General features: G+C 37.4%; 1 protein-coding gene across 3 annotated transcripts in view; it reads left to right on the top strand.

The window, feature by feature from the left end:
- acp7 (acid phosphatase 7, tartrate resistant (putative)) overlaps positions 1-19,669 on the top strand; it is a 37,812-nt gene extending 18,143 nt beyond the window's left edge. For all 3 annotated transcript variants that reach the window (XM_088924692.1, XM_088924694.1, XM_088924693.1), the window contains 8 exons: positions 10,117-10,179; positions 12,438-12,552; positions 12,835-12,948; positions 15,599-15,665; positions 16,514-16,581; positions 17,328-17,399; positions 18,748-18,885; positions 19,185-19,669. In XM_088924692.1, the coding sequence (XP_088780818.1) occupies positions 10,117-10,179; positions 12,438-12,552; positions 12,835-12,948; positions 15,599-15,665; positions 16,514-16,581; positions 17,328-17,399; positions 18,748-18,885; positions 19,185-19,250 (703 nt within the window). In that variant the 3' untranslated portion in view covers positions 19,251-19,669. The remainder of the gene's footprint in view (positions 1-10,116; positions 10,180-12,437; positions 12,553-12,834; positions 12,949-15,598; positions 15,666-16,513; positions 16,582-17,327; positions 17,400-18,747; positions 18,886-19,184) is intronic.
- The last annotated feature ends 928 nt before the right edge of the window (positions 19,670-20,597 follow it).

The raw sequence follows: 20,597 nt of genomic DNA, 5'->3' as shown, positions 1-20,597 counted from the left end.
TTCTTTTGTCTTTTGGCTTTTCTTTTTTTTGGCTTCTTCTTTACAGGCCTATAGCAACTTCATCTTCAATTTCTTTAGTCTCTGTTGTCGTGCAGCATGTTGTATATGTACTTTTAAGGCTGTACTTTATTCAGAACAGATTAAGGTATGTCAAAGCCTACGTTATGGGTTTCAAAATTTTTTTTTGCTGTATTAATTTTCTCTGTTTTGCCAGTTAGACCAAGGGAGCTGATTCTAATTTAATGTCCACGTTCCAGAGCTCGACAACAAGTGCTGTGAGGCTAGTGTGCTGGAAAAGGGGGTGAAATGTGGAGGATACTGGCAGGCTTTTACAGTTTCTTTGTGTGCTGGAGCAGCAGCAGTAGGCTGCACTGGTGTGGATGGAAAAAAAAACTTTGTGAAGCAGAGTGAGGGTTTGGTTAAACAATAAAAAAATGGCAGTAGTCCAAATCCACTTCAAAAGAAGCACAGCTCTTGCTACTGATCTATCAAGAAACAGAATGTCTTCCATGCTCAGGAACTCTGTCAAAAATATGCCCACCTTGGGCAACATCTTTTGAATAAAGTGTTTTCTGCTAATTTTAGTAAAATGGTTGCTAATGTGAACTTGAAGTTATCATGTCATTTGGCAAGTCAGAGGTAGTTATTCTTGTCTTTGTTATGCCACTACATTATGCAGTGAGTAATTCTTAACTTAGTTTTCCACTACTCCTCTGAAGAATGCATTGTTCAGCCATCTAGGTTTTTTCACACGGTCAGCCCATACCATCAGTGGCAAAGTTAAGGTGCTGGAGGGAGGACCAATAGAGCCCTCATTGACAATACTGTGGTAAACCAAAGGGATACCCTGACTAAGAAATTACTCATGTGTTGTGGTGCTTGGCCAATTGGGAATTCTAATCACTCACCATCAAGATCTGTGTGATCTCTGAACAGTATGGTTCATCATGTTCCCCAAATGGACAGATTAAATCCTCGTTCATCATCTGAAATTATTTACATTGAAATGGCTTCTGCTCAGAAACCCTTAGCTAACTAGACATTTAACAGACTGCAAGGTGTGTCCTGAAGATTTGCTATGATAGACTTCTTTTGAATGCAGTGCTGCTTTGTCATGTCAACTAAAAAGATCCAAATCAAAGTTAGTATATAAGTCAGCATATTATGACATCATCATATTATGAAGAAAAGCTATTCATCAAAACATTTCACTTCAAACAATGTTAAATAAAACTAATCACTCTTTTAGGTCATTAGTTATTGAACTAAACTTGTGAGAATGGATAAAGCCCTGAGCTAAAAAAAGGAATCGACTGGTGGAATTCTGAACCAGATCAACTTTATTGAATTAAGTGTGTTAAGGCCTGAGGATCCTACATACTACATATTTATGCTTACTTTTAGTAGTATGCTAGTGATTGGCACATCCCCAAATGGCTCAACCAGGTAAGGTTTTTGCCCGAGTACAATTCGTCTTCTATTATCATGGGTTTGGACCTGTGTCATTTCTCTAGTCAGCTGTGAGTGGGAATCCCCTGCTGACAGATCACCACCAAGAGTAAGGTGGAATTAAGCAGCTAGGCCTCTTATTGACTCCTATTGAGTCATGTACTGTCATGTACTCCTGTGGGCTCCCAGCTGCTTGCAGGTGTGGTGCTACCAGTAAGAGACGAGCCCCTCCTCAAATGGGAGCTGAACCCTTGGTACAGGGCTGTGTTGCCTGTGAAGTGTTAAGAGAATGGTTGCGCAATGGTAAGAGGGCTGGAGGAGATGACCTACACTTCCTCTTTCTCCAATGTGTATGGTCAAAGGCTGGTAGCTGTGGACCAAGTTGTTTAATAAATGAATGTACATTGCCTGTGGTGACATACAATATGTGATGCGTGCTGTGTTTTCATTTCTAATCTCAAGTTTTCTTGATACCATGTTTTTCCCTCCTTTTCCTCTAGCAACATTTATTTTCTCATTGCTGATTATTGCATATTGGTGTAGGTAGGTGGGGGGGGGGTGAGGAGCTAAAAACAGTAGCCTGTTATTGTTGGATGTACTGTGCGACAACTTATATTACAATATTAGTAATTCTGTTTATATTACATAACCCGTTTCAACTGGGTCCCGTATAAAGAGCCCATCTGTTTTCTGTTGCATTCTGAAGTAGTGAAGACTAAAGTGGTCTACTCCAGTTTCACCCAAACCACAAAAACAGCACACTAAACGGCAGTTGCAATCACTGGCCACAAATTTGACATTTCAGAATTCCAGGAGCATGATGCCTCGACGTCTACATTAGGCATTTGAGCCAGATCAAGTCAGCTTTGGTTTCAGGGCAAAAGCTTCTAGAACCTCTCACACTGGAAAATAAAACTACTAATGCTTCAAAAGGATGGAGCATGAAGTTTTAACAGTCACTGAAAAAATGTTCAATGAAGTGAATTTATGTGTATTCGTGGGGGGTGTATCACATTTTTCTATTGTTAACAGCAATGTATACATAAGCATAAATAAATAAGTGAACAACACAAAATACCAGCTCTGTACAAAGGAAATAGCAGCTCTGCATATGTAGCTTTTAATACACAAAAATGCCTATCTCCAGTCCAATACAGACAAAGCTTAACCTTTTCAAAGAAGAGAATAAACATCCTCTGAAGATAATTGGGAACAATAGCAATCCTATCGAGGTCCAGTACTTCAAGTACACTATTGAGATTTACAATAAGATGGATCCTACCAGACCACTGATATACAGTACACAGCATAACCAGAAGGTTTACCTTCAGGGTGTTTATAATCATCCATCTGCAAAACTGACTAAGATGTACCAACAAACCAAGCCCTCGAAATGTACTCATTTTTCATCAACAGAGGATACCCCAGCAGTGTGATTGACAGGGCCCTTGCCCGAGCCAAAAACACCCCCCGGACCATCAACCCGATCAGGAACTCCCGCCGTAACAACCGCATTCCTCTGGTGCTTCCTTACCACCCTAACACACTTCCTATCCCCAGGACCATTAACCACAACTTTTCCATCCTACAGGATGATCCCTCCATTGGGGCCCTCTTTTCTGATCGCCCTATTATCTCATATCGCCGACCACCTAATCTGCGTAACCTCCTTGTTCACAGCTCCCTTGACCGCCCTCAACAACCATCCACACCAGGCACTTTCCCTTGCAACAGAGCTCGCTGTATCACCTGCAAATACACAGCCACCACCACACTCATTCAAGGCCCCTCAGGACAATTCCGGATCACCCAGACAGCATCTTGTACCTCCAGCAACCTTGTTTACTGTATCTCTTGCAGTAAATGCCCAGCCATCTACATTGGAGAAACAGGAAGGAGACTCGGAGACCGTTTCAGAGAACACGTCAGGGCTGTAAAGATTAAAGATCTCTCCAAGCCCATTGTTTCTCATTTCACCTCTGACGGCCACGACCACTCTAATCTCTCCGTCTGTGTTCTCAAAGACGGTTTTCCAAACTCATACATCAGAAAGACCACCGAAACTAAAATTATTCTGCAGCTAGGATCACACCTTCTCCCTTCCCTTAACGACAGACTACTGTTCTTTTAAATTTTCTCCATTCATTGGAAGTTTCATTTCACACCTCTCTGCACCCATTCTGACTTCACACCTCTTGATTGGCCTCTCTTTCTGTCCCCTGCTCCCGCCTCTCACTCCTCCTCCCTCCCAACCTTTGTTCTCCCGCTACTTTACCTTTGCCTACTGCCCTGTCTCTCTCACACCTGAAGAAGGCTCCACGGCCGAAACGTTGTGTTCTCTTTCTTCTTTTTTTCAGCATGGAATAAACCTATTACTTGTTCCAATGACATTCTTAGTCAGCCATAGGAAGGCTACAATCTTTCCTATTAGTTTTAGAGTGCTCACAACTGCATTATCCACTGCCAATTTCTGAGGGCCTTTGTTACAGCCTCTACTGTCCCCTTTGACAGGTGAGTAAATAATCCCTTCAGTAGTGGCAGAACAGGTCTTCTGGTTATCCAATTATTTGCCACTTTAGAAGCCACCAATAAAGCCCATTTTTACTTAAGATCAAAAGAGCACACTACAACCAGTTGAAAGCCTTGAGCAGAAGCAGTATTGCATACAGTGTTGTGGAATCTTAATGTTACTTCACGAAACAATACTGTACATCTTTTCAGGTATAGTATAGTTTCAAACTGATGGATGGACTTAACTAATGTAAGTCTCTTGCTTTAACTATATTAATATAAAACACCCAAAAAATGGTGGAGTAAATGATATGTGAATAAAGACCTTGTGCATAGTGTTTTAACAAAGATTCCTAGATAAATTATATGTAAAATGACAACAAATTAAAGTTTTATATTTCTGCACCTCAAAACCACCTTCTCATTACCATCAGAAAATGTTTTTTAATGAACACACTTGAGACACTAGAGCCCATACATTTTGTAGATTTATTTAGACTTTTGGTTAGTAATATGAAGAACTAATGAGTAAACAAAACTAATAGAATATCCAATATCAACTTTTTTGGAACACTTCGCCATTAATGTACACGAGAAGTACCATTTATCTCCTAAATTAATGTGGTAATTAATGTGATAATAGTTTATATGTGCAAGCTATGCTATTTCAATTTTTGTTGAAGCTTATTATTGGTTTGTGTTTCCAATCTTCTTTGATGGGGAAACAAATCAAAGACACATAACTATAGCTTGAACTTTAATGGTTTTTACCTGACAATATTTCAGTATAGGAACAAGTAATAGGTTTATTCCATGCTGAAAAAAAGAAGAAAGAAAACACAACATTTCGGCCGTGGAGCCTTCTTCAGGCGTGTGAAGAAGGCTCCACAGCCGAAATGTTGTGTTTTCTTTCTTCTTTTTTTCAGCATGGAATAAACCTATTACTTGTTCCTTTGCAGTCTACGCATGCTGACGCAGCTATCCACCTGAAATATTTCAGTATATACTCAAAACTAAAATTGTTTTGGATTTCTAGTTTAGAATGGTAAAAATTAAAGGCTGTAGCAAAAAACTAGAAAATAGTTTGATATTGAACGAAAGTAGGATTCTAAGGTTTGAAGAGAAAGTTATTGTAGTTCCTGATATACCTAAAGTGGCAGACTGTGTTATGAGATACAATAGTTGTATCAGCCTAATCTCTATTCTGGGACATTGTATTTGGCGTCATTATTCAGACAATGTAAAAGGATGCCAATCTGTACTGTTATTTTGGAGTAATGAAAATAATTTACAATTGTGAACACTAAAAGAAACACTGACATCTGGGCCAAGCTTATGGAAATGTTACCTTAGCCTTCATACTCTTGATTTAATAGATTTTTAACCAAAAATTAAACACAATATGAAACAATAACAAGCTGTTAGGGTCTACCAGGGGGCTAAAACAATAATAAGTTCTGTAAATGTCTTGTAAACTCAAATACTGCACACAAACAGGATACTTTCAAACTGTTGAAATCTTTTACACCAGACTAGTGAAGCTCAAAGTAGGGACATTTTTGCGTGACTGGATTTTCTTTCTATAGCATTGATGGCTGCTACATGCTAAGGTCATATCTGAAGTGGTATACTGACTATGTAAGCTGTGACATGGGTTTGGGGAATATATTGTGGAAGATAAAATGCTAGACTAGCTTACAAGTGACTCTTAACTTCACTATTGCTTTCTGATTTACTCATACCATAAACGTAACTCTGTTTGCTCAGTTTAGCTGTTTCCATTTGCATGTACATTGCTAGTTTACATTGAACTGAAGGGTTTCCACTGGTTTATAACTTCTCTTACAGTATATTCTACAGAAGTAGGGGAAAATATATTTGAATCCTCAGTGTATTATTTGCACATCTTTTGAATTGCTAATATTTCCTTCTAATTACAATGTACTTTAATTTGATTTATTGGTAATTGCTGTTTAGGTATGGTCTTTACAAGGAAGAATCCAAAAATTAAATCTTGTGTAATTAGTATTGGCAGGCTTTGCCATTTGTTTTGCTAACAACAGATATTTGTGCTTTTTTAAAAAAAATAAAACATTCCACTGTTTTCTTTACATTACATTTCGTTAAGGAGAAAATAAGCGGGGATGACACAAAGCACTCAGCATGTGAAAAATACCTGTGTCTATCAAACACAAATATTCATTTAATTGTTTTTATAGTCTATAATCAGACTCTCGGTCTTGGAGATCAGAGCAATTACACATTCTTTTATCTGCTTTTTGTCTCTAAGCCCACTTTGGCTTCCTTATTACAAAGGCAGGTACACTTAATTCTACCTGTTTGTTGTAATGATCTTCTTGCTTAGCCATTAAATGCTTACTATTGTGGAAGGTATTATAGTCTTCTGATGCAATGGTCTACGCCTTGTATAGATGACATATGAATTTCACATTGCAAATATAAAATAAAATGTATTTACTTTAACAATTAAATATTTTACTCATGGACTGCTGATTCTCCTGTCAGGCAACTCTTTTACTTTATTAATGGAGAATATAATTACTTAACCACAAGATGGTAGTATGAACCTGCAATTCCTGTCCTAGCTGTATATAAGCTTTACATTCAGTACCTACCACAGAGGTTTTGAGGTATAGGAAGCCAACTTTCACTTACTATAACTGCAAGTTGTGTCAAGGGTGGAATATAAAGTACCTGCATGCTTTCAAACTGGAAACAAAAGCACACTGGTGTTCATATATATAAATTAGATACTTGGAAGTCAATGTTTTGGTTCCTTATAAGTCACTACATATAGATTTATACGTAAGTGGTAATGTTAAATTATTATCACACTTGTCATTTTCTCCATTTCACTACTGTTGTGGACTCTGTCTTTATGGTTTAATGAGGATTTGTTTTACTTTATTTTATATTATTTTCTAATAATAATAATTATTATATTATTTTAAAGTTCTATACTAATATGTTTAAAGGAAAACACAGAAACATGTGGACTGCCAATTTAACAGTTTATACTGGTATGCAATGAGAGTAATTTATACCATTGACATCTTTTCTTTATTTAATTTAATTCTTAGTTAACATTTCATGTCATGCTTCCTGATTATTTCTGGTTTCTGTTAAGAGTTTTATCTGCCATGCTGTCTTTTCTAGCAAATAATAGCTTTATAGAGACCGATCAAAGCATTAGAAAAGGAAATATCATGGGGAACATTTACAACATGTCTTGGCTCTAAACTTGATTCCCCACAAAGTGCCAGTGCATTCCAATGTCAGGACCTTAGTTAAAGCCAAATCTAACCTTAAAGAAATTACTGTAATAAAACAATAAAGTCAAAATAATTGTATTAAATAAAACAAAATAAATGAATACAATGTGTTGATATCATTTACATATTTTAGACAATATGAGGTAGCAATACAAAAGGCAAACAAAGTGTTAAGATATTTTAAATGTTAAGACATTTAAATCCAGGGATGTTACATTAAAATGGTATAATGCGCTAGTAAGACCTCACTTAGAATACTGTGTATTGACCTCGAAGAGAGAAGTGTAAGTATTCTAATTCCTCAAATATACTGACAAAGTCAAACCTGAGGACACCTAACAAAGGAAAAAAGTGCAAACCCTTGGGCAATGCATTAAAAACTGAGAAGAGGAGGCACTTCTTTAAGCAAAGGGTTGTGAGAGCATGGGACAAACTACCTAACCACATTATTGAAGCCAAATCCCTGGCTTCTTTCACGAAACAACTGTATTCAATCCTTGATGAATTAGCTACTAAATACAGTACCATGATGGGCTGAATAGCCTCCTCTCATTTGTAACCTTTGTTATGTTTTATGTTACTGTTGTAATGGTACATTAAATAAAGACCTTGTTGTGCTGCTTGTGAAATGACCAAAAGAAATACTGTACACTACCACTTATCCCCCTTAAACACACACGCTTAAAATGCTTAAATTGTTGAGCCTAATTTAGAAAGCCATACACTTTTTTAACATTGGATCAGTGGATTGAAAATACAATAAAAAAAATGGAAATTGCAAGGAAACTATGAAGATGGAAAAATCTATTGTTAACTTTCAAACAAAAGATTTTCCCTTTTGCATGCAGTGTGTCAACATCCAGTCTGCCAATGAAAATATTTTTAAAATAGCACGTGTGTTAGAAGAGAAGAATGGTCTCCAACCCAAACTACTGCTTTATGCAGGAACCATAAGTGGGGGCAATTTGTAAAGGCACCCTGATCTGTGTTTTTTGGCTGAAAGTGGTGACAAATGCACAGGCATTTTATAAATCAGTAACTGTATAGGCAGGAAATACCTGTGTTATATTTACCTCACCTTGCATCCTGTCTGAAGTAGTCTGTGTGTTTAGACTGCAGATAGTTCTCTGGCAAAAGCACTTTCTTTGGAACTTAACATCCCCAGTATTTATGAAGACCATCTTTTATTATTCAGAGATCTGTATCAGTCCCTAATGTCTTGTTGGCTTAAAGAAAGCTATTAATATTCAAAGCCCCAATAGACTCCCTGCAGGCTCGAACATGCAATAATAAATACTGTACCATTAGGTTATTTTATGCAGATGAAATACAGTATTTCACTTTTAGTAGTTTGTGTTGGTAAACCTGTTGATTCATTTATACAGTATTTAAAAAGAACATTTTGATAGTACTGTTGAAGCAAAAAGATAAGCACGACCTTAAAACACACCATCGAGGGATAGCTGTTGATTGCTGACGGTATGTTTTCATTGTCTTAAAACAGGAGCTCTCAAACAGCTCCATTGGTTTATAGCACAGTTAGAGCTCTAAAATTTGGCATTGATAGCTCATGTCCTGGCTGTGATGTCAGCCAATTGTGAAGAGGGTTCTCTAAGTGGTAGTGGTCAAGTGTCACTAGGGTCAGATGGGATTGATTTAGCCATGGCATTCTCAGCTTCCCATGTAACAACAAGCCCCAAGACCTACAAAGTATCCGTGTGTTTGGCAGCACCACCAATGAGAGTTTGTTATTTTTCTAGTTTACATTGACCCTGGACACTGTGGGACCCCAGCATGCAAAATGGTGGATAAATCTGAGTTAAGGGCATGTTTCTCATCACTCTCATTAGTGTGAGGGTCTTAGCAGTGACTCAGGCTGATTACTTTTAAAATGGAAACTATGGAAAATAAATGGTGAGTAAGTATATTAATACTGCGATTTTATATTTTAGAAATTGTATTAAAAATACTTTTGAAAGGTACTGTGTGTTATCAAATCATATACATATTATAGACACTGTGAGGAAGCAATAAGAAAACAAATAGAGTTGTGGGATGTACAGTATATTCAAAAGTATAGATTTTAAATCGAGAGTTTTTACATTATAATTGTACCATGCACTAGTAAGATCTCGTTTAGAATAGTGTGCATAATTTTAATCACCACATTACACCACAAAACAATATTGCTTTTCTGCAGCCAGTTCAGATTCAGTTCAAAGCAATCAGATACATTTCAGGGTTTAAAACAATATCTTACACTGACAGACTAAAATAATAGATTTTTTTTTTGGTGTTGAACAGTGACGATTATTCAAAATCCTGAAAAAGCATTGACACAGCCAACCCAATGGACTTCTTCAGAGTAAAAATGAAAATATGAACCAGTGAACACAAGTGGAAACCCTGAGAAAATACATTTAAACTGAGAGGGTTGTGGGTGTTTATGAACAAACACCTAGCCATTTGTGGAAGCTATGCATACCTCAGTTTCTTTTACTAGCTAACGTGCTACCTGTGGTGAATGACCTCCTCTTGTTTATAACCTTTCTATGTTCCTTTTAGAGCATTCTTTCTTTTTATTTACAGTTTGCCAAGATTTACATTTCAAATGTACTCCCAGACCATGTTTTGTTTTATTTTTATCATTCTTTGCAAGCAGTATAATTGGTGGGTTCCCCCCTCCCTCATACTGTAACTATGAGGGCTAGACACAACCTGTACAGCAGTAGCACAGGATCCATCTTCCTATTCTGGTGTCAGTAAGGAAAACCATTTTTCTGTTGCTAATTAGCTAAGAAATTATGGGCGTGCGGTTTGATGGCCTATACATTTCAACAGCTTTACTCTCATGTTTTTACAGCAATTTTTCCAACTACAAGAACCGTTTCAGCATGCCTGGAGACACTGAGAGCCTTTGGTACAGGTAGGAAAACACCCGAGAGGTTGTTTTCTCAACCCAACACCCAAGAGATCCCTTTCCTGTCACTCTTAATGGAAAATACCCATGCTGAGATTCAGCTGAGCACACACAACACAGTCACTGGGAAGAAGGAACCTATATATGCATTCAATGGGCAAGCACTTTTTGGTTTCTTTTTATTTGGAAAGGAAAGGCTATATATACATATTTGTAGCTGAACAAATAAGCTCTTTCATGGTCAAGTTTAAAAAAAGAAGAGGAAAAAAGAAATATTGGGCGAAATGTTGGGCTGAAGCTTTGCTTTTTGATGGCATTACTCTTGTTTAGACACAGGGAAAGTGACAGCAGATGGAGCTGAAATCCAAATTCTAGTGAAGCAGAATACTATACTTTTTCTTCCACCTGGTGCTGGGTGTAAGGTGATACAGTACATCAGAAAAGGGTCCAGCTAGGAACAGCTTGACCACAGAATTGCAGCGCTTGCCCCAGTCAGGATGCTGTGGAATTAAAGTTCTGAAGAGCTGTGGCATGCTGCCGGCCTGTGCAGACAGCGGATCCTTTACACACTGCTGGGCACCAAAAAAACTTGTCAGGCTGCTTATTGCTCTCAGCTCTCAATCAATTTTGTGTGATTTTCCAGACCTCCGAGATGTTTTGCCCTTATGCTTAGCATGAGCATTGTTAAAGTGATTGAGTACCACCCTTCAGAGTAGATGACAGGAATTAAATTCCTAAGAGCACACTTTCTACTTTGTGTCCTCCTGTGCTCTCCTTCCCGGGCCTTATCCTTTCCTAAGCGAGCAGTGAATGGCTTTTCACATTCTCTTTCTTTGCCACTACAATTTAGAAACTCTGGGTCTTTTACTTTCTATATTTGTCTCTTGCAAACAAGTCTAAGAATAGTAAACAGGAACAAACAAGTCGAAAGAATTTTTCAGTTTTCATCAAGAAGCCTTGTTTCTGAATCAGTGTGAAATGTAAAACAACTGTATGATACCTCACTTCTACCATTTCTCACATTATTTATTCAAAATGTAGCTCAAGCATGGGGTTTAATATATATTCAGTATATGAAGAATAACAGTGTGTATGTTATCTGGGATTGTACAACATAAGAAAGGTCAATATCCTGACCAACTTGTACAGGTACAGGTGATCACGTTACATCTGTCTTGGAATCCTTGCACTGGCTTCCTATCGGGTTTCAAGTTAACTTCAAAATCCCCATGCTCTATTTGGCTTGTCCCCTCAGTACATACAGTATCTGACTTATTATCTCTCTATTCCCCACCTTGCAACCTTCATTTGTCTGATTCTGGTCTTCTCTACTGTACTGTATGTCAATGGTGACAGGGCCTTCTCCTGTTATGCCCCAAAGCTTGTAATTCTATCCCCAAGGATATCAGAGAGTCACCTACCCCGAGTGCATTTAAATCCAGACTCAAAACCTTTTTGTTTCAGAAAACCTTTTATTTAATTAGTATCGGTGTCTGTTCCATTTTAGAATGAACATGTATCTTCTGCTGCACCTCTTTCTTCTTGTTTTTCTGATAGGTTTATTCTGTAATTTGCTGTTGTTATAAACTTTTGAACCTGCTTATTCTTGCAAGATTTATAACTCAGACTTGATAAGAGTGTATTATGTTTATGTCCATTCTTCTTAAAACAAACCCTTAAAAGCCTTTAAAACTAAAAGGCTTACACCTGTTATCACTAAACGTTGAATGGTATTTTTTAACGTCCATTTTAAGAGAGATCACTTTACTAGCCATATACAATTTCTTGCATTAGGAATTTGTTTTTTCACATACCCCAGCTTGCGCTCCATGAGACACACAGGCACACAGACGGGAAGAGAGAAGCTTGGGGTCAGAGCACAGGGTCAGCCATTTACAGTATACGGCACCCCTAGAGCAGCTGGGGTTAAGGGCCTTGCTCAGGGGCCCAGCGGAGTAGGATTCCTCTGTCAGCCACATGATTTGAACCAGCAACCTTCTAGCCACAGGTGCAGATCCTTAGCCACAGAGCCACCACTTTGCCCATCATTTAAATGACTAAATGGCTAGAAAACAAATTGGCCGAATTTATCACTCTATAAAAAAGGTCTTCATTCATTAACCTACTTTGGGATTTTCTTTTGGGAGAAATTGTAAATGTATGAATGGATAATTAAACACATACTGTAGTTATCTTTATCTGAATATGTATGCTTTCAATATATTTGTTCTTAAGCTCATTCATCTATGAATTTTTCTCCACAGCTGGAACACAGGACCCGCTCACATCATCTCCTTTTCAACTGAAGTGTACTTCTATCTAGAATATGGACTGGACTTAATTTTCAGACAGTATAAGTGGCTGAAAAAAGACTTGGAGGTGGAGATTGTTTCAATTTTAAACTTCAATGTATTCATTTTATTATTGAAATTCCACATTTTCAGCTCTTGGCAATTAACAGTATGAAGTTTTAGTTGTTTATTGGTTGCTATGCCACTGTTAAGTCTTTATTATTATTCTGCTCAAAAAGAAACACTGTGAGTGTAAATTACAGGTGCGAGAAATCCAGTAAGAAACATTTACTCATGAATAAAGCGTACATTGTACAAAAGTTTATGTTACATCGTGTAATTTGCTGTGGTTTTCATAACAATTTTCTAGGAGGCTAACAAACCAGAGAACAGGAAAGTTCGTCCTTGGATCATAACCATGGCACACAGGCCGATGTATTGCTCCAATGATGACAAAGATGACTGCACCAAGTTTGAAAGCTATGTAAGTTATTTTTCCACGAATACCTCTGTGGGACTTTGTTTATACCATCAGTCTGATGAGAAGCTTCTTGTTCAAGCAGTGGTGGCAATGGGTTCTGTTCTAACTCCCCCCAGCAAATGTCCAATTGGGTGCAGTGTCAGCCTCCAACATTCTCCCCTGAACTATTCCACTTGTAGCCCTGGTGGTCTGGGAGCCCGAGGCTCAGGCTTTTTTCCCTGAATTTCTGCCTCTCTTTGGATACCTGTTTTCCAATTCTGAACCTTTACCTATGGCTTGGACTGCAACCAGTCTGCGTCAATGAATCCATTGTGCAACTCTCAGCTTCAGGCCTTCACTTCTACATTTGATTCAAGCTGACACCTGCCTACATCAATGGAAACATCATGCATTTCTTCTCCTGTTCTGCAGGAGTCTATCCATTAACTGATCCCTGCTTTCCCTACACCCTTTTTTTCACTCCAACCTTTGCTCACTACAGGATTAACCCTCTAAATCTAGCCACGCTCACATATTCTGGTTAGACGTCCCTCATCATCAATCTCTCTCAACTTGATGCTCCCAGCATTAACAATTCTGCTCCCTAATTCTCCTTTCCTCTGTGCTATGCCATTTTCGACCACTCTATACCTGATCGAAGCAGCCTGACAGTACAGTATGCTTATCTCATCACAGCTGTAATCATGCCCTTAGATTTATGCCTATTGACCCTAAACCTTAAGCACTTTGTAGCAAAATGAGTATTATTCAAAGTCCATCTTACTTTTGACGCATACCTGCCCAAGAAGCTTTTTCAACACTTTCAGGAGCCCTCTACTACACCTTCCTCCATTTAAAAGTCCTCCACTATCCTTCATTTTTGGGATGACTTTCTCTCATTGATTCTTTCCCAACTAGAGTTCATTCAACCTTGATTCCAATTTTTTGGACATGTAGGTTCCCGTTAGAATGGAGAAAACTTTGGGGAATTTCACTCTTTTGTGTCTCTAATGATCTTCCTCCATTCTAAATTTTCACACTTTCTTGCCATAAGCCAATCTTGGCTACATTAAGACATTTCATCATTTCAGCTCTATTTCAATGAAATCTTTCAAACTGTGTTTAAGCTACAGTATGTTATGCATATTATCCCTTAGGTTACTATAAACGTTTGCTGCACTATCATGCCAAGCATCTTAATTTTCAGAATTTAAGAATTCTGTAATAGTATTATGGTGTCTCTCATTTCTTTTGGGGGTTCTGTTGTTGTTCTTCTCACCCAGTTGAGTTACTCCAATAATGCTCAATATTCAAATCACACCCCTTCTCTGCTTTTACTAGTGTTTGACCAAACAAAATTTCAAACAATATCTAATCCTAGACACTTCTACCTATATTTGTATAAAGATCATGCTTCTTGCATGTTTATGCCTTGTTAAAAGGGCTGTTCTGATAACAGCTTCCTTATGAGTGATTCAGGTAGTAATCTTAATTTGGGGTCAGCCAAGAGATTTACCCCAAATTAAGCTCAATGTTAGAATCACTCCTTTTCTCTCCCTTAAATATGGTTTAACTACAACTGAAACAAAAAAATAGCCCATCCACTAATCAGATCTCACTCACTTAAGATTTTATGTAGGTCTTGAAGAAATTAAAAACAGTATTGCCAAGAATTCTTTACTATTTTTTCTTTGTTAATATATATTATAAGGAAATAATGATTAACCTCTTTTTTGGAGAGTTAAACATGTTCAAGTTCAAATGCATTTATCAAGTTGCTTTGACAGTTAAATGAATAGGTTCCAAATGTAAACAAGGTTGTAGTGCTAGACGGCATTAAGTTGTTTAAAACTGGCACCAGCAAAGCACGACTTAGCAGCAGAATTACTACCCTTCATCATTTCATAGACGACCCAGATCCTGTAAAACTTCAGGATACTCTTCTGACCTTCAACTCCTCTACAGAAAGTCATAATTTAACATTCTTGTATCATAACAACTCACATTCACTCTTTAAGCACTCAAATAGTACTCTTAGAGTAGTGAGACGGAAAGCTTTGATTACATTTTCTTGGTCACACAACACACAAGTTCTGTCTGGATAAGAAAGATATTTGTGTTACCGCACAAAACAAATTACAGATGTTTATGAACAAAACCTAAGCACTTCCTTTTTGTACCAGTTCCCTGAATTCTGTCAGGTGGAGAAACAGTTCTTCCACTGTTTATGTTTAGGGCAGCTCTGTGTAGTTGGCCCTAAAACATGTATTTTACGACCTACTTATTGTCATTATAAGGTTAACTAGAGATTCTACATATGTGTTCTGCTGACATCTTGACATTTTATGCCACCTTTTGATCTTTTTAGTGCTGACAGTAGACTTTAATATAATAAAATACAGTCTTTTACCTGATCCAGTAATAGACAACTATAAATATGGGCTAAAACGTCTTACAGTTTACAATAACATATGGCCTAGAGAGTGGTTTTTGCCATGCATTCAATAAATATTTAAGATATGTAAAACACAAAGTTCAACAAAATAGTTTCCATTTGTTTCTTTTACTGAAATCTTTAGTACGTGACTTATTTGACAGGTTTATGCTGGTTGATGTGTGTGATGCCAGATGCCATTTCAACTTTGATTATTCGAAATGGTTTGTTTTGTTCCAGGTTCGACTTGGACGTAATGACACCAAGCCTCCAGCCCCAGGCCTGGAAAATCTTTTCTACCTTTTTGGTAAAATGTCTTGGCTATTATATGTTTAACACCAATAGATACATACATCAATTGAGATTCAATTGATTCTGACTGCATTGCTACAGCCAAAAACCTAATGAAAAATCCCCATTATTATTATAGCAAGGTCTTGATGAAAAGCAGGTATTTGTGCTGGTACATCAGCTCGAATATTATTAGTAGTTCCAAAATTAATATTTTCCCATATGTAGTGTTTCATTTTTCATTGCATTAGGTCTTTCACATCTAAGCCAATTTTAAAACTCATGCTCTCTGAGGAAAGTCAACATTATTCTATTATTTCATTATAAAATGTAAATTAAGCTGTTAAGTAAATACATTTTGGTTAATGCCTCCTTGATTCTAGTTAATTGTGGATAATGACTGCTTAAATAACATCTTGTTAGGACCTATGCCAGGAGATGTATTTGTAAAGCGGGCTGATTTTTGCTGCTGATGGCAAGCTTATTTCGTCTTATGGAACATATCATTTTTAAAATCAACATTCATGTTGAAACAATAAGAGAAAGGGTTTATTATTTAGTGTACAGTATGTCTATGTTTAATGTGATAAGGGAGAGGGGCTTTGTTTTTCAGAATTATGTCAGCATCTCAAAAGAATAAGGATACAGTACTGTCACAGCCTTGACTCTTTCTTATTGTGTATTTATTTTTATTTCAAAAGTTGTGCCATCTTTAAACTATAAAGAATAACAATAGCATGATGAAGCCTAGCTGAAATACAGTTACAGTACATCATGTTATCACATCTCTGTTGTTATAATTATGTATTTGTTATTATAATTTTGTCACAGTCAGACACCTAAATTCCAATTTTCATCTTTCAGGGGTTGATTTAGAGTTGTGGGCACATGAGCACACCTATGAAAGACTGTGGCCTGTGTATGGATTCAAGGTAAAGATATTTTCCTATGAGGAATAAAACCTTATACTGAAATTAGTATAGTGAATGGATAAGAACAGTTGGATAAGGATGTAATGATGGCATAAATGAATGCATAGAATAAAAGTAATAAAATGCATATATATAATGTTAGATGAATGACAGGCCTTCTGAGTGGTTGGTACTGGTATACATTTAGAACATACCTGTAGGATGAATCTTGTAGTCCAGTAAGTTTAGCATTCTACCAGATTATGATCATACATCTTGGCTATATCACTAGCCAGCTGGGACTGGGATTCTCAAACAAGCGGTAGCAATTAGCTAAGTACCTCCAGCATTGTGAGACCTAATGCTGGCCAAGGTATTCTCCTTAGTATGTTCTAGAATGGCCAGCTGTAGTCCTTGAAAGCTAAAGGGTGTTACCATTTTTATTTCAAATGAGCTCTGATCTATTTGGTTAAACAAATCACCTACAGTACTTCAGTGGTTAGCATAAAAATGTTCCAAGTGTTTGGAAACACATTCACAACACAAAATAACAAAATATTATTTAAGTGTGTTTATCCTCATGTGTGTGGTTTTTTGGGGTAAATTCCACCACTTGTGGACTGGTAAAAAAACTGAAGGTACCTAATCACATTTTACCCCTCACAAAAAACAGCCTCAACCATTGGATTGCACTGATGCCTTCTAAACGAGCTTAGATTTGTTTGATTAAAATACAAACACAAACCAGTTCTTTCATTTTCTACAAGGTCTTCAATGGAAGCAGAGAAGAACCTTATGTCAACCCAAAGGCCCCAGTGCACATTATTACAGGGTCAGCTGTAAGTATTGCAGCCAGACAATGAACAAATAATGGCAGCTCCTTTCATTCTATCACTTGTAGTTTAACCAGTACTCATTATCATTCATTTCTTAATCAGGTCTGAAATTAATTGTGTTTACATAACTGGCAGATTCCCCTTGAATTGTTGGGCCTGAACTGTACTGACGCTGTACTTTTAAACTACTTGTCCCTACAAGTACTGTAGTAGCAGTGAGCACCTTTCTCAGCTTGGTCCATCCCTTTTGGCTGGTCAGCTCTTCACTTTCTTCCCTCTTACCAATGGGCTGGTATAGAAACGATCGAGGCTACTACTTATTGAAAGACTTACTCTGCTCTCCATAACCTTACAATCTAAAGTCTCACTGTGAGACTAATAACCTGCACAATGAGGTCTCCTTTTCAGACTAGTAATGCAACCAGCAGCCTCACCTCAAGCCTGCAAGAACTTAGAACCCCACTGTAAGGTTCTATTGATCACAGTCCCACCGTGAGACCACCACAAGACTCTGTCATTGAACAATGGAGTCTCACTGTACGTGCATCATGCATATAGTATATGGGACTCTCCTTTAGACACAGTCAGACAGAAGCCTCACAGCGAGATTCTAAATTTCCCAGTCCACTCTGGGATTGCTGCTGAAACCAGCCCCCTTCCAGGGTTTTGATTTTTCATTCACTCAGGAGTTTCTACATGAGACTCCATTTCTTACTGTCCCCCTGACAGTGAGGGTCTAGTCCAAACCTGAACCGACCCTGTCATAAACTTATTCAACCCTTACTGAACCCTACTCCCAACTAGTGATGTTAATTCCATAATAACCTTGTGTACATTCATATTATGCATTCTCTCCATGTATCTAGAGTGTCTTGATACCCCCCCCCCCCCCGCTCCTTAATCTAATTTTGACACTGTGGCTGTGGTATGTAACAATAACTTTTTATCTCAAAATGTATGAATACACACATAAGAATTTTATTTTCTGCTGGGTTTTCAATTGAACCATCATTAAATATCATGTCAGAAAGTGTTCTCACTAACATCAAATCACTGAAATACCTCAATTTTCATGAAATATAACAGCCTAATTCATGACTGCAGTCTCTAAATATGTAGTAGTGAAAATTAGAAAGCTCTCGACCGCAATAATATTGCGCTTCCCATATCAAAGTGTCCTCATGAAAAGGACATTTTCATTGCAATTCATCAAAAATGTAAGACAATGAACCACAGTCTCTTGAGAAGCACAATGTCAAAATCATATTGATGCAACTGAAAATCCATAACTTAAAACAGAGGCTTGGAGGCCACATACTGTGAATCTATGACTGTTTGCATTGTTTCCCAGGGATGCCGTGAGAAACATGATGGATTCATTCCAAAGCCACGAGACTGGAGTGCATTCAGGAGCACAGACTATGGGTACACAAGAATGCAAGTCTTCAATTCCACACACATCTACCTGGAGCAGGTCTCAGATGACCAAGTAAGAAGTCTTCAACAGCTCTAAATCCTGAGGCTAGTTTGAGCTAGATAAATGAATCTTGAAGTAGGTAAGCTTTAGTAACATAAAAGCAAAACAAGACGAATCTGCAAAACTCTCTCTTATGCTACTAGGATACAGAATATATCAGTATACTCAGCCATTCTAAGCTCTTTTACAGAATCGTTTCTTTAAATATGATATTGCTTTTTGAATACAGTGATAGAAACCACATAGTCTCAGAGCTATCATTTTCATGGTTTAGAAATTAAAGAAAGTCTCTTACAATGATTCTCTTTCAGAATGGCAAGGTGATTGACGGCATCTGGATTGTAAAAGAAGAGCATGGCATTGCTTCCTGGTTGTAGATTTTTTTTTAATTCACCATTCGAAAGGAGATATCGACAATGGAAAAATCAAAGTTTGATCACACTAATCCTTAATGCACTTTAAATGATTTTAAAAAGTTTAAATTGATACATGTAAATAAGCAAAGACAAAAAATGTTTTTCTTTAAAAAACAAAATTTGATCTTATATATGTTTCAAATGTGCATTTTACACTTACTGTACTTAATGTGGGGCATTCGTCTTTGAGGCTTAAGGCTTGGGCTGTTGTTTCATATTTGCATCTGTGACTTAAAAGCTCACATTTTTAATGTATTAATATGGACAGAAAGAATGTGGCATGAGAAATGTATTGTAAATAAGTATCCTTGCAAGAATCCTGGAATCAGTTATTGCACTTCAGAAATATCAAGCACAAAAATAAACATTTCATAACTTAACCATTTGTATTGACTTATCATAGTTTGCTTCTAGGAAACAGGACTAAACCATTAATATATCTGTGGGGTGTTGACATATACAGTATATATTTACGCAGGGTGAATTATTTTAGACTAGAATAAATACTTTGCAAACATTTTTGTCATGTCTGTAAAAAATTATTAGATTAACAGTTAATCTGTAGCACAGGAATGTCATAATTGTATTTCTGTCTGAATCTGAGAATAAGTGGCAGCTCTTGGCTGAATACGATATTAGTAATAAGATCAGCACAATAGGCCAGGGGATCCTTCGCCATTAACTTTGTAAAGCTGTGCTCTTGAATAAAATGGTTAAAAGGAGCAAAGCAACACTTAACAGCACCTTTTCCAGCCAAACAGAAATGACCACATTGGACTGGCAACTGCCCCAGATGGGCTGAAATATCAGACCATAATTGGCAGACCTTGTGGGCCCCATGTAGATTTACACATTGAGGCCATTCTGGCCTCAAGTCATTTGGCGATTGTGGGCGCCGGGTACTGTGCCAATTATGTGAGCCACCATAGCCCCAGTCAGCAAATCTACGTGGATAGATTTGAAAAGAACTTGGTTTTCTATTGTCTTACATCATGTTTTCTCTCCACCAGCAATTCTATCCCCCTACAATTGGCTGCTGCTACATAGAACTCCATATGTCCTGAGACCGCATTTCACTACTTACTTGACACACTCTTACATGCTTTCAGACACACTCCCATAAATTGTCCAAAACTACTGTGGCACAAACATTTTAGCCCTTCCAAAAATCATGCGTCGCTTTATTCTTCCAACCTCACATCCCCAAAAATCCACTGTAATAAACATTTTATCAACAGCTGGTCAATGTAAATGTTTCATCATTTTTGTTGTGATCTCAATAGTTTTGTCTCAAAATAGTATTTTATA

The sequence above is a fragment of the Atractosteus spatula genome, chromosome 9 (genome assembly GCF_055471065.1).
Source record: "Atractosteus spatula isolate fAtrSpa1 chromosome 9, fAtrSpa1.hap1, whole genome shotgun sequence".
Lineage (NCBI taxonomy): Eukaryota > Metazoa > Chordata > Actinopteri > Semionotiformes > Lepisosteidae > Atractosteus > Atractosteus spatula.
Note: the sequence above shows the minus strand (reverse complement) of the source record. Positions and strands in the feature narration are given on the sequence as shown.